A 14,608-nucleotide genomic window follows, 5' to 3' on the forward strand; every position below is an offset into this window, starting at 1 on the left:
CCTGATGCATATTGCACGCAAAAAAAGGTGACTCCTACCAGATTGCCTGGCTTTTATGCAATTTCTTATGCAGTTTTTATTAGCCCACCAGGAAACAAAATAAATTAAATTTTTATAAATTTAAGGTTTTTTTTTTGTCTTTTATTAAATAGGGCAGTGTATAAATTGCAGGGAGAGAGAGCTGGTCCAGTTCATTCACATAGTCGTGCAAGGGTCATTTCTATGATATAATTTTCAGTACCCTTACAAAGTGGAACTCTGATGCTGCATCTTGTTGTTGACACTATGGGAAACGCCATCAGCATGACCGGTGTCTGAGGCATGTGTAACCTCACGCCAATATTCAATGGCAAGTGGAGTGCCCGTGAATATGAAAGGGCACTTATATTACACGTCATCAGCTTTTTTTTTTTTAATCAAATTTTTATTGATGTTTTGTCATCTTCATAACATACAAAATGACGTTTGACAAACAATCAGCCGCACAACAATATGTAAAAATCAAAACAACAGCAAAAATGCGTGCCATGGACAATTCGAGATACACCACATCTATAAAAGTGAGCACCTAATGTTGCTTATTTAGAGAATGTGGAGGCTTCCATCTCATTGCCATTATTTTCTTGGCAGCTGTCAAGCCAGCTAAAAACACTCGCTTCTGAATTTTGTTAAGTTGGATATCAGAAAGATAATTTAAAATAAAAACAGATGGAGACAGAGGGACTGAAACATTTAATATAGTGGACACATTTTCTTTAACCGTATTCCAAAAATGAGCAACCCCCGGGCATTCCCAAATCAAGTGATAAAAGGTACCAATTTCCCCTGTATGGTATAGTATGCAATTAGGGTCAGGTTTGAGCGTTGCGAGTCTAAGTGGAGTCATAAGTATTACATATAAGGTTGCATACAGTATAAATAAATATAAACTTATTCACTTTTTTAAAAAAGAAACAATAATAATAAAATATTATGCCAAATGATGCATAAAGTTTTCAAGAAATTGATTCTTTTAATTGTTTTTTTTTCTTCATTATGCGATCAGCACAGCTATATCACCCTGACATTTTCGACTCTATCCTATATTGAACTATTAAAAAACATCAAAATTTAAGACATTTAAAATAAAACAAGCTTATCACAGAAGATATATGTTCTATTCGTAATGAATTTTAATAGCATTTTTAATATATTTTTTGAACAGAACCCAACAAAAAAAGCAGTGTGCCTGTATTAAAAAAGGGTGCCTGTATTACAAATCATAAACTTTTTTGTCTGAAGAAGACGTGCAGCCAAGCCTGAGGCATGGCAATGAGATGCAGAATCTCGTTCCCCTTCTCAGGGAACCACGGTGCATACGCGTCCTGAGACATTCCCTTTCGAAGTGGAATTTCGACACTGCATCTTGGTGTTGACACTATGTGGAACCAATACCCACTATGTCATGCTGAAGGGTTGTCTACCTCACTAAGTTGAGTATGCACAAACATAGTAGACATAGCACTAAATAGCCGCGTTTCCACTGTCGGGCCAAAAGCAGGCATGCTAGTGCGTGCCAGGGCCAGTTGCATTTCCACTTCTGGGGCTTGATCGAGCCTCGTCGGGGCTTCCTCTGGGCCAACGGGGAGGATTTTTTGGCCCCTCGAATACCTTGGTCCAAAGCGGGCCAACTCAAGCTTCAGGGAGTGGTTACGAAAAAGGCGGAGTTTATCGGAGTCTGGAAACGGCAGCGCCGCGGATGATTTCATATACCAGCTAACATCAGCATTAAAGACTTTTGAAATCATTTTAACTCAAAACTCACTTTCAGACAGCAGCGAGTGTTTGAAATAACTTCTGTTTGTGTTCCGTTGTGGCTCACCGTATCACCATGTAAGGCAGAAATATTTACATGTGATGCAAAAGACTATGCGCGCTAACCATAGTAAATACGACCGCTGGAAGAAATCAGACAAATCATATAGGCTATCACAATCGTGTATTTATTTTATTTGTCAGTATTTTATTTGTCTCTTAAGCCAGGGACACACTTAACGATTGTAAAGCCGATTATGAATGTAATTTGATACTTACGACTGATCATACCCAAATGCGCTGAGTCAGAGCCGAGTCAAAGTCAACAAACCGTCTTTGTGTGTTGAGCTGAAAATGTAGAAATTATCGTTCTGTCTATATGTGATGTAAACATACTGTCCTGTGACTACAAATAAAAACAGACACAACTGAATAAATAAATGTGTCCTCTTTCTTTTGTGAAATAATGTGCAATCTTGACACAAATTAATTCATTATGATCAATGTATCACTTTTTATTGTAAAACTGTAGTAAAACATCAATGCTTTGGTTTTAAATCTTTAAGTAAACAACAAAAATGCCAACAAACGCCGCTTTTATAATGTTCGTTTTGCGATCTTGCTAGTCTTCAGTGATTTCTTTCTGATTAGTTTTCTGATGAAACTTCCATTTGTTGGTGGAATGATGGGTCTGTGTGACGTTATTCCAGAGAGGCGTGTTACGGGCGGGTTATAGTGAAGCGCTGCGGAGCTTCTGGCCCGATGGTGGAAACGCAGCATGATTTTGGGCTTGGTGCTACAGGTCTGAGGCTATAAGCCCAGCCCGGCCCATTGAAAGCCCTGGCTCGCACTGGCCCGACAGTGGAAAAGCAGCTATTGAGCTAGAGTCAAATGTGCGTCAACTCCAGGTGACCTGCAATAATTGTATTGTGAGCACACTACTTGCGAGTAGTGTGTTCACTCTGAAAATTTGTAATCTGCAATTTTGGACACTTCATACACTCAACTCACTCAACTCACAGCTTTAATTAAAAGTAAATCAAATTAATAGACTAGATGGTGGACTACATAGTGCATAGTGTATAGTATGTCATTTGGGACACAACTTTAGTCTCCAAAGATTGATAGGTTTATGGCTTCAAATCAATGTTGGGACTATGAGGCTCCCATGGCCATAGAAAATCTGGAAATATCTGTGATTTGTGATTTAAATTGTGATTTCCAGGTCTTAAAAAGTTATGTGAATTTCTATACTGAATACATTTCTAATAGTTATCCTCAACCCTAAAATAATTTGTCTAGAATGTTTTTTTGTTTTGTTTTTTTGGTCTCATAAAATGATGTTTTATAATAATTAACAATTGGAAAAGTCATGGATATTCATTGGTCATGTGGGAAACCTGTTGCAAACACAGAAGCAAATAAATGAGACATGCCCATGCTCTTGGCCTCCTATTTGGACAGCTGCAGAATAAGCTGCAAAGCGAACCAGTCTATAGTCCACATGCAAGACTAAACTTAGTAAGACTAAATGCTTCCTAAGTTGGTTTCAGACAGTATCTCTGAGGCTTTCTGATGTTTGCTCTTCTGCAGTCTTCCTATTTAGGATGTATAATACTGCTCATCCTGACAGCAAAATGGTACAAATCAGATATTGCCTTTTCTGCATCTTCCAATGCATATGAAATGAGTCATATGCTAGACAGAAGCACTCTGTGATCATATCTGATGTGCAGAATTATGACTAAATAAATCAGGTTAGTGCTGGCATCAGCTGTAAATGCACAAAGCCCATTTTAATAATGAAACATTCAATTGGTCTAAAGCAAAGCCTGGAGGGACGCCTGATTGTGTTTACTTCCATGTACTCTCTTTTATCCCCCTCCTCTGCGGCGCTGGAGAATTGCACCCAGCCCACACGCAAACCTGCACACGAACACGAGTCAAAGTGACAGCGTAATATTAGTCGGAGCGAGATGAAGTGCGCGAGTTGATAGATTCTTCCCCGCTTTCTCTGTCAAACACACTGAATACATTCTGGTGTTCATTCTCACCTTATGGGGCTGTCATTTAATGCAAAGCTCTGCTGGCGCATTCCTTCTCAATGCGTGTGATTTAAAATGCTTTTCCATTGCGCTGCATGTTCGGTCTCTCTAGGTATTGATGTGGCAGTGAGTTGGTGCACTCGTGCCGTGTGCTGAACAAATGAGAGGTAATGTCAAACAGAGGTGGCCTGATGGAGGCGATCTTTGGGCCCTGAGCGCAGCAGTACGGCCGAGATAATGAACCAAGGCGCTGCTGGAGGCTGGAACAGTCAGAACTTTCCAGCATTGCGTTAAGAGAGCACTGTGGTTTTCACATCAAGCCCAGGAGCTGCAGTTGCCATTACTGAAGAGACTATCACTTCTTTTAGAGGAAAAATCACCAGGCTGCCCTCTAAGAAGAGCCTGTCAGCCAATTCAGCCCAATGCAGATACAGTTTGCCTCCAGTGAACCTGAAAAACTGAGAGTTTTTGACATGCACTGAGCAGGAGATAGTGGAGGCGTGAAGATTGTGAGTTGCACCAAATAAACTTGGAGGTCTTGGTGCTAAAAGTCTTTTCTGTTTTATTTTTCTCCCTATAGGTGAGGACGATAGCCTGGCCTTTAAGGGAAAAGTGACAGTGGAAGAAATCTTCAAGAAAGACTTCAAAGTTCACGACCCGAACGCTAAGTGGATCAGCAGTAAGTGCTCTCATCAGCAGACATTTGATTTCCTCTAGCACCGTTCTTCCATTAGCTGTCCAGTATCTAATACGATTGCAGAGATTATCTGAGCATTGAGTCACAAACGTACTATAATTCTCATTGTGCACATAATCAATTCAGAGAGGCAGCAGAATACAGGGTTGTGCATTACTAATTTCCTCTTCGAGATAAAATGAAAGTATTGATTCCACTTTTTTATGGTCATGAATTTCAAGCATTTGAGAATCAAAATCTTACTGACCCAAATAAAATCCCGAAGATCAAATAAAGAGGCTTCCAATTTTAACTGTCTCTGCAAAAAGCATCTGAAAATATAGTAACATCTTGTCTGCATGTGGATTTTATGTAACTACTTTATAACAAGTCACTGGAATTAGTTTTTAAGAAAGCATAAGCGTACTTTTCAGACAAAACATTCTAAAAAATAGGTTCAAAATGATAGATAGTGTTGCGATATAAGACAAAAAGTATTGTGACTCTTTGTGGTTGTGAAATATTAATGGTTCAATCATCGACAAGGACACTTGTAATTAATTCCAATTAAATTAAACACACTACAGTTAAAATTATAATAAAGTTCTTTACATGTGCTTTAATATGTTAGTCAACACATCAAAATTAGTGTACTAAGATGACAAAGACTTAAAATGTATAACTGAATATTACAAAGTGCACTTTAAAAGTGTACTCAAGTGTGTTAAAAATGTACTTTAAGTAATCGTAAAGGCACAATATGTAAGATTTTTGGATTAAAATATCCAAAAATCACTAGAACAATGTTATATATTTTGTTGACTTGTGTACTTATGTTTCCAAGAATGTTTAAATCCAGAGAAATAAGCTATTTTAATCAGGACACTGAGCATGTCCGTGCGTCGTCTATCAATGACATCAGACCCACGTTACCCTCGGTTTCCGGTTTTATTTTGTCGAAACCATAGAAACACCAAAGACGCTTTAATTTATTTTGTGTTTTATTAGACAGGTGAGCAACTGTTTGGATTGATACATTCATCGACAGAAAACAAATCATGTTATATAGCTCAACACAGTCAGTCTTTTTGTTTAAATCTCGTTTTCTTGATTTTCAAGTGAGTACCATGTTTTACAAAGCTAAATATCGACCTAGCTTACTGCAGTGTGCAACAAGTGTCGACAACAAGCCGCCGAGCAAACACAGAGTACACAGCAAAATCCCCAGAGTTAAATCAGCTCTGCTCAGAGTACATATGGTCCCTCTCTATATAGTGTTAAAGTAACACTGAAGCAGAGTTAAAGTTAATGAGATAATTAAGTGACTAATTAAGTGATGATTGAGCATTAGTGATGAACACCTTCTGTTAACAAGCAGAATCACTGAAGAGAAATGCAAGAACTACTGACTTCCAGCCACAGCTTAAGATGAACTCAACTGAAGATAAGACATTAAATCTCTCAAGATCTGATTAAACAACTCCACAAACAGCATATTATCTCATTAACTTTAACTCTCCTTCAGTGTTATTTTAACTATGTGGAGAGGAACCATATGTTCTCTGATCAGAGTTGATTTAACTCTGGGGATTTTGCTGTGAGTAGCACTATAACAACTTTTAGCTCACAATGATAAAACAGCGCTGCATTACCCCACATATGCTTGACCGGAAGAAGCAGAAGCGCTCGTCTGCGGCATAATAAAAGTTCAGCTGCTCTCAAGATGTGTGTTGTGCTTGTCTCTCATTAGCAATCGCTTCAGAGGCCTCATTTCTGCTCGCACTGCACTCGGCCCTGCTCTGCTTCATACTACAGTAACGTCAATAATCTCATCCATGAACATGATTTCTGCCCCATCCCGATTCTTTTCCACCGGCTGTAGATATGAAGACAACACCTCCCATGATTCCGTGAAATATTGTGTACATATTGTGCCTTTAAGTGGACTTTTATGTTTAATAATATTATATTATATGCAAGTATTTTTTTTTATTTTTTTTTTATAAATATACTTTTAAGGTTTGAAGCACACTACAAGTGCACATTCAATGCAATTAAGCACACTTCTATTTCACAAGGGAAAAATCAACAAAACACCAGTTGATTAAAAGTCTTTGCAAAAAAGGCTCAGAAAAGTAAAGTAATGTGAAAATTTTCAGAAGCATTTCAAGCTCAGATGACCTGCTTTGATATTTTATATCTAATGAAATAACCACTCAGTCTTTTTGTAAGTTGGCCTGAAGGATTCCAAATAGTTTTTGGGGCAACTCTACAATTCTGAATTAAGTCAGAATGAGGGTGATTAAATCTTTGCAGACATGTGTCTGAATTGTGATGTCTATTCTGCATACAAACGGATAGTTTAATGTAAAAAGAGAGGCGTTTATCAGCGGGTAGATTAATCAAGCAGTCTGATTTGGTTTGAGCTTCATTGAGCTGTCTCCTCTAATCAGTTGCTTTGGGCAATGCAGATATGGAAGCGTATCCATGCTCAAACCTCAGAAAGCTCTAGTCTTAGCCACAAACTGTTCAGAGACATTCAAATCCATATTGCACGCAAAATAATAATTTTTTAAATAATTTATTATTAAAGGGGCTATATGTAGAATTTAGAAACCCTTGTTATTAGTGACACTGGTGGCCATTAAGTGAACTGCAGTCAGCTACTTATTGCTCGTATTTGCACTTGTTTACACGTAATGTACAAGAGACTGAACGTGATTCAAGGTCCCAATATAGTCACAGTGAAGTTCTTTTTCATTCCCACTCTGCTGAGAGCGATGTTTGATGGATATGTGCTGTGTGCATTCTTCTCAATAAAATACACAACAAAACTGACAGTTAATCAACAGTTAATGACATCCAATTAATAAATGAGTGTAAGACCCCCCCCGCAACACACACACAAACAATTTTTTATTTATTTTTTTAATAATTCAATTCACTTGAATGTACGACAAACTGAAAAAAAGTCCAGTCACTGTTTCCATTTTAATGCAACTTTAATAGGGTAGTTAAAAATGTTTGTCATTTGCTGACTAAAAGCACCAAGTTTACATTCCAAGCCTTCTGAAGTCGTACAGTAGCTTTGTGTGAGAAACAGACCGAAATTTACATTGTTATTCACTCAAAATCTTGCTGTTTGGAAAGACATGAGGGTAAAGGATGATCATCATGTTCAAGCATTACTTAAAAAACTGAGGCTGCAACATAGTCATGCTAAGTGAGATGACCAAAACAGCAGTTATATCTATCTATCTATATCTAAGTCAACAAAAGCTATGTATCTCAGTTCTCATCTTGTGGCATATTTAAACCAGAGTGATGATCATTTCTTTCATTATAATTTTGTTCATGTTCCTGCATTGCAGCTATATGGAGGCATCAGCAGACCCTCATCACTCTCACACAGGAACATTAACTCAGCGCTCACAGTCATTCATCTCATCTGGCTTTGATTCATAACATAACAAAGCGCAGTTCACCGCCTAGCAAGCGGGTGGAGTAATTTAGCTGGAAATTATGGCACAATGTCTATGCTCTCGTATTGATTGATGTGCTGCCCATTTTTCACACCATCATTTTAGCTCGTTATCGTTCACGTCAGTCCAGCAAAGGTAAACAGATCTGTCGGAAGGGAATAAATTGAAAGGTAATGAGGAACCTCTGCCTCTTCCTGTTTGTTTCAATAATGAGTTTTAAAATTGCAAATATTGTTCTTTCTCGTTTTCATTTTATATGTATTAAAGGCACAGTATGTAAGTTTCACTGCTAGAGGTCGTTTATTCAAAAAATAACAAAGACGTAGCTTGATGACACCGTGAATGAGTGTGGAATCATGGGAGTTGTCCAGACGATGGAAAGCAATCCAACGGGACACAAGCAGAAATCATGTTCATGGATGAGCTAATATATTAAAGCTTCGTTAACATTACTGTGGTATGAAGCAGAGCGGGCTGAGAGCCTGCACTGTAAAAAATTATTTTCATGATTTGTTATCACAACGTTTTTTTCTTTTTTCAAATCAACTTCAATAATGTGGTTCTGATAACATAATATTTTGAGTTTCTGTTGATTAAACCAATCCCCTTTGTTGTATTAACTTAAATTTTTAATTTCAATGAACTCAAAATTTGAAGGCAACCAGGTAACTTACTTTTTTAAGTTAAACCATAAGTTTTTTGTTTTTTTTTACACTGTGGGATATTTTACATTGCTGTCTTTATTATGCTTATATGCCACAATCAGCCGCTGCCGCTACTTTCGTTTTGTTGTTTGTTTATTTTACAATTAAAGTTACAATTAACTTCCACCTCCTTCCCCGAACTTGAACTTTGTAAAAGTTAAATTTGATCATTTAAATTTACATTATTTTATTTCATTCTAATGAAATAGCCACAAATGTAGAATTACTACTCATACAGGTCACTTTATTTGATTTAAAATTGTGGGGTAATGCAGCACTGTTTTACTTGGTCAAAAAATCATACTAAAATGCATTTGAGAGTGTTGAAAGTTTAGGACTATTAAGTCCTTTAAGTATTAAGTATTTGGTGCTGTGATGAACAACATTGCGAATACAAAAAACTGAAAGGCTGTTTGAAGTGTTTAAAATACTGTTCAGTAGCACAGCTGCTTTGTTTACGGGGTTTCCGGTGTAACCGCTGCATTTCTGCTGTTTCATCAGCGGCCTCTGCTGTCAGAGAGTGAACGTGCACTTTCATTCAGCGCGTCTCCTTCACTCGTTCCGCCATGTGCTTTGCGTGCACGTTGGGCTTGTTTACATCTGAGTGCGCGTGTCCCTTTGACGCAGCATACAGCAGTGTTGTGCATTTTATACGGATGATAGGGAAAGTATTCTTAAAAATGCATTATCAAAATGTGAATAATTCGTAACAAAAAATTATTCATGGTATTTTGTAGTGCCTGCGATAACAATATCATGCATATTCATTATCGTGATATATCATATTACCTAATATCGGCACATGTCTAGTGCGTTCACTCGGTGGATGGTATTAGACACTTGTTGGACACTGCAGTAAGCTAGATCGATAATAGAATATCACATTAATAAAAGCTGTATGACTTGTGCTGCTAAATGGTATGCAATTAATTTTAAAATATATTGTATGGTGGATAAATGCTGTTACTACAAATAAAGCTCTTTCTGATTATGCTGTTAGCCACTTGACAAAATAGTGTCTCTGAGGCATGATACAAACATGTTATCCAAACAGTACATAATATATTAAAGCGTCTTTGGTGTTTCCATGGTTTTTACGAAAACGGAAATCAAGGGTAATGCAGAAATGACATCTTTGACAGACAACACAGTAACACAGGCCACTAACACTGGTTAAAATAGCTGATTTATCTGGATTGTTGATAAAAATTTAGAATAATGTAAGTATATAAGTCAATAAAATGTATAATTGTTAGTGGTTTTTGGATTTTGTGCCTTTAAAAGTTTGTTTCATTTGTTTTTCAAATCATTTTGGGTATTGTGTTACCAATACGTAACATATAAATAAATAGATTTTTGGAAGCAAAGAGTAAAATAATATGGAAGTTTAATCAGCAAAGCTGTCACACTGCTGAAAACAGTGTGACATCTACACAAGGGTTTAGTCATTGAATGCAGACTGTTTTGAGGGGACAAACACTTCAAAATAACACTTTAAATTCAAAAAACACCTGCGGCACCGTTCTAGAAGAGAAAGAGTCTCAGCCAGATGATGAAGTGAAAGAAGCTTAACACGTTCCCCTGCATAAAAAGTAAACGTATTGTATTAACTGGTATAGTATTCCTATATATAATATATTTAAAATATGTATGCGTATATATATATATATATATATGTGTGTGTGTCCTTGGATTAATGTTATAAAGAGAAGCTTGAACATTTTTTCAAGAATAGGAAATGTGGAATATGAAATGGTTTGTCACTTTTTTAATTTGATTACACTGCTCCCCTGTGACTCACCTTCACTAAATTCATAAATGTATGTAAAGACTTTGGCCCTGCCACAGCCAATTAGAGAAAGGAAAGAGCACTGCTCTGGTCATCATTGGCTGATTATTTGATCTTCGTTAAAGTGTCAGAAGCACTTAGTCGGGCTGATTCGCAGAAAACGGGGCCCTTAGTTCCTGTCTGGAACATTAGATATTACTTGATTTTCAAGGACAGGCCAGAAATTGAATTTTTCAATATCAAGTTGGTCCAGAATTTGTTTTCCCTTTTTATTTTTTTTCCCCAAAGAAGTTTCTACAACTCATCAATCAAAGTCAGAACGTCACAGCTGATGCAGCTCATTCTGAATTAATCTATAAATGAATCAATGATACAGGTAATTTATTTACAAAGGCAAAGCCTTTCTCTCCCTCGGGCTTCTCCGTCCATCGACCACTTGCTTCCATCACAGAAATCTAGTGCTTTCAGAACCACTCTAGTAGTAAAGCTCTGACAAATGAAAAACAAATTTAACACTCGGATTTCTTCATTGCCTTGAAGGGAACATGGGCTATTATGAAGAAACAGGATCACATCCAATCCAGAAATAAAAACCGTTTTCTCTCTGAAACGGTTAGTTCACACAAAAATGAAAATTCTGTCATCGTTTACTCACCATCATGTCGTTCCAAAAACCCACTTACTTTTGTTAATCTTTAGAATGCAAATTAAAATATATTTTTAATATTCTTTCATCATTTTTTGTCCATCTATTGAAAATCAATGGGAGGTAATCAATGGAAGCTCAAACATACAGTACATGCTTGATGCACAAGAACAAACCTCACTGGTTATTGCATGTCAATTAAACTGCTAACAGTGATTGTAAATTAATTGTCTAAATTATTACATTATTAGCTAACTGCATTCTCTAAATTGTAATGTTGACATGCATTCTCTGTAAAGCTGCTTTGAAACGATATGTATCGTGAAAAGCGCTATACAAATAAATGTGAATTGAATTGAAGCAAGCACATTTGAGATTCCATTGATCATATTTAGTGTGCTTTATTCATGTGCATTGATCAATGTTTATATGTCAATATAACCCTAAAATAAATCTGTTTATCATATAAAGTGATCATTTCTCTAATGACTAAAGACTGCGCAATTCATATGGATTTCTTTTGAGACGTCTTTAGGAACTTTGTGAAGCATGTACATTACTTATACTTTAAATATATGGACAAAATGATGAGTGAATAATAAAAGTATCTTCATTTGTGTTCCAAAGATGAATGAAAGTCTTATGGGTTTGGAATGACATAAGGGTAAATGATGACCAAATTTTCATTTTTGGTTAAACTAACCCTTTAAGATCTGTCTCGAATCATCTTTGCCGTCATGAATCATCTTGCAGTAAGTGACTGTCATTCAGCGTTCCTCATCTCCCTGTTTTGTCCTCTGTCTGGCTTTGGCTGTAATAGACTCTCTCATTTTGATTCTGTCTGCCTGCCCCCATTATGATTGGACTAAAGCAGCTATATAATTGCATAATTAGTGGAGCCCATTGATCTGCCTCTCTAGCTAGGAGTCTAAATCAAACAGATACATAATCGACATTACTCAACACTCGCAACGAGGAATTAAACTGAGCTAATGCCTGCTGTGGCCTAAACCATCTGGTTCCATTTTAATGGCCCACCCCTGTGTCCTTAGTCTAAGCAGTCGCGCGAAGCCTGGCATACGCTGAGCGTGTACACAGAGATTCGCTGAATGCTGTTGAGCAAACAAAAGTATGATTTGTGGAGTAAAAGTCTCTTAACCTTGATGGAAGTCATCAACTTGCTCCATATGATGGCTGAATGGCTGAATTTGCAAGCGGAAAAACTGAATGTTTCTCTAGCAAGGAAACGGACCATCTACGGGACAAGCCGGATTCCACCAAAGAATTTTCATCTTGATGCACACAGTAATAATCTTTTACATTGTAATCATTTTATTTTTAATATTTGGCATGTTTGTGTGCTGCTGCGCATTCCTGTGTGTATAATAAGCAGAGTGTACATGCGTTGTGCACCCACCTATAGGAACATATTACTAACGCGCCGTTTAAATAACAAAAAATAATAATAATAATATTGCGCCATCGACTTTAGACCAGGTTTCAGATGGTCAATGGCGCAGTCTATTACAGTTGCCTCAAAATAGCAACACGTCAACAATGCATCTGAACACACCTCATTTTCAGACCAGCACGCCCATGGGAGCACAAATGGGCGCAAATGCATTTGCTATTTAAACAACGTGATGCAGGACATGAAAATGATAACTGCGTCAGGCTGAAACTAGCAAAAAGTTCTTGCGTCGCGCCTGGCGCCGCATTGCGCCAAGTGTATGATAGGGCCCATACAGTATTTACAACATAAACTTAATATTACAACTTACAACTGCCAAAAAAAAAGTGATACAAGTGCACAACTTGAACTAAAGTTATATCCCAAATGACACGCTATACACTGTTATTTTACTCTATACAGGTGTTATTTGAGTAAAATAGACTAAAATAATGAATATGGCATGATATTCATTATTTTTTATGTCATGCCATATTCATATCCCAGCATATAGACAGGGTGTAAGAGAAACAGATAGATAGACAAAGAAAATAAGAGGTGATGTGGTGTTAGATGTAGGGTAATATTCATATGAAGTGTGCGATGCATCTGTCAACATGTATTTTCATAATAAATCTCTTGTTCTCTTTGTTCGGTGTGTGTGGGAGGTGACCTCTGCTCTCAGTCAGCTCTTAATTAGATTAGCCCTCACACCTTCTGTTTCAGCCATTCAGTTGATGCATACATCAATAAACGTGTCTTTTTTTTTTTTTTTTTTTTTGTTACGCTTCCATGCAACAATTACCCTGCTTCGAAAGACAAGCTAAAAGATCAATTCAGCAAGCACCTGCCTAATATTTGTACAGCAGAGTGATTGACTTGTAAAACATGGAGTTTCACATTGTATTGGCTGCATGAGAATTATAGGGGCTGTTAATTGTATTAGCACACAGAGGTTGAGAAAAAAGCTCTGATCAAATATCCATGAGGTTTATGTATCTTGTGAATCACGGCTGAGTAACTTGAAGACTAAAAGGAAAATGTGTGTGTGTGGTCCTGGTATGTCCCCACAAAGATAGTAATACCAGTAATGTTTGACCTTGTGGGGACTTTTTTTTTTTTTTTTTTTTTTTTTGGCTCCCATAGGAAAACAGCTTATAAATCATACAAAATATCTATGGAATGTCCCCAAAAAACATGAAAACCCAGTGTGTGTGTGTGTGTGTGTGTGTGTGTGTGTGTTGGTGTGTGTATGTGTGTGTGCTTGTTTATATGATTTATGAGGACCCAAATTTGTATAATGACATAGGTATTACACTGGTATTACAACATGAATGTGGTTTATGAGGACATTTCCTGAGTCCTCGTAATTCAGATGGATTAAACAAAAAACAAAAAAAAAACATACTAATAATGTTTTATTGAAAATGTAAAATTGCAGAACGTTTTTTTGTGATGGGAAGGTTTAGAGGTAGGGTTAGTGTGGGGCAGGGGTTTTCAACCTGTGGGGCGTGCCCCCCTAGGGGCGCAAACACCTGTTAAGGGGGGCGCAAGAACCTGTTAATTCAGAGGCTTAAGTGAAACAGCTGTGAATGTAAGATAGCAAATCTTTAGTCATCCACTAGAGGGGGCAATCTGATTACTGCCGCAGCTAATCAGGCAATCTACATATTCTTGTTGGCTACGGTTAGAGCAGAGTTGGTGCAATCAAGTTCGAGCAAAATAACTAAAAATAAAATGGACCGGTGGCTTGTGAAACGTAAGAATTCCAGTGATGGTAAAACGGGTGAACCCTCAGACAAAAAAGAAGAGTGCCCAACTGAACCCGGACAACTTGACCAAAGTGATGGCAAACCCTCCACGTCAACGGGGCTTTCCACGCAGAGGGGTTTCATTGCAAAAACCAAAGGCCTGGGTGCATCAAAATGACGGAAGTATGACGATCAGTACATAAAATACTTATTCATGTATCACGCTTAATAACAAACCACGTCCACAGTGTGTTGTATGTCAGGGCTCTCA

At 37.3% G+C, this 14,608-nt stretch overlaps 1 protein-coding gene across 5 annotated transcripts in view; it reads left to right on the top strand.

Annotated features, from left to right (window-relative positions):
* Window positions 1–14,608, top strand: part of dpp6a (dipeptidyl-peptidase 6a) — a 435,379-nt gene that overhangs the window by 318,985 nt on the left and 101,786 nt on the right. For all 5 annotated transcript variants that reach the window (XM_051882657.1, XM_051882659.1, XM_051882658.1 and 2 more), the window contains one exon: window positions 4,420–4,518. In XM_051882657.1, the coding sequence (XP_051738617.1) occupies window positions 4,420–4,518 (99 nt within the window). The remainder of the gene's footprint in view (window positions 1–4,419; window positions 4,519–14,608) is intronic.

Source organism: Ctenopharyngodon idella, chromosome 23 (assembly GCF_019924925.1).
Source record: "Ctenopharyngodon idella isolate HZGC_01 chromosome 23, HZGC01, whole genome shotgun sequence".
Taxonomy (NCBI): Eukaryota; Metazoa; Chordata; class Actinopteri; order Cypriniformes; family Xenocyprididae; genus Ctenopharyngodon; species Ctenopharyngodon idella.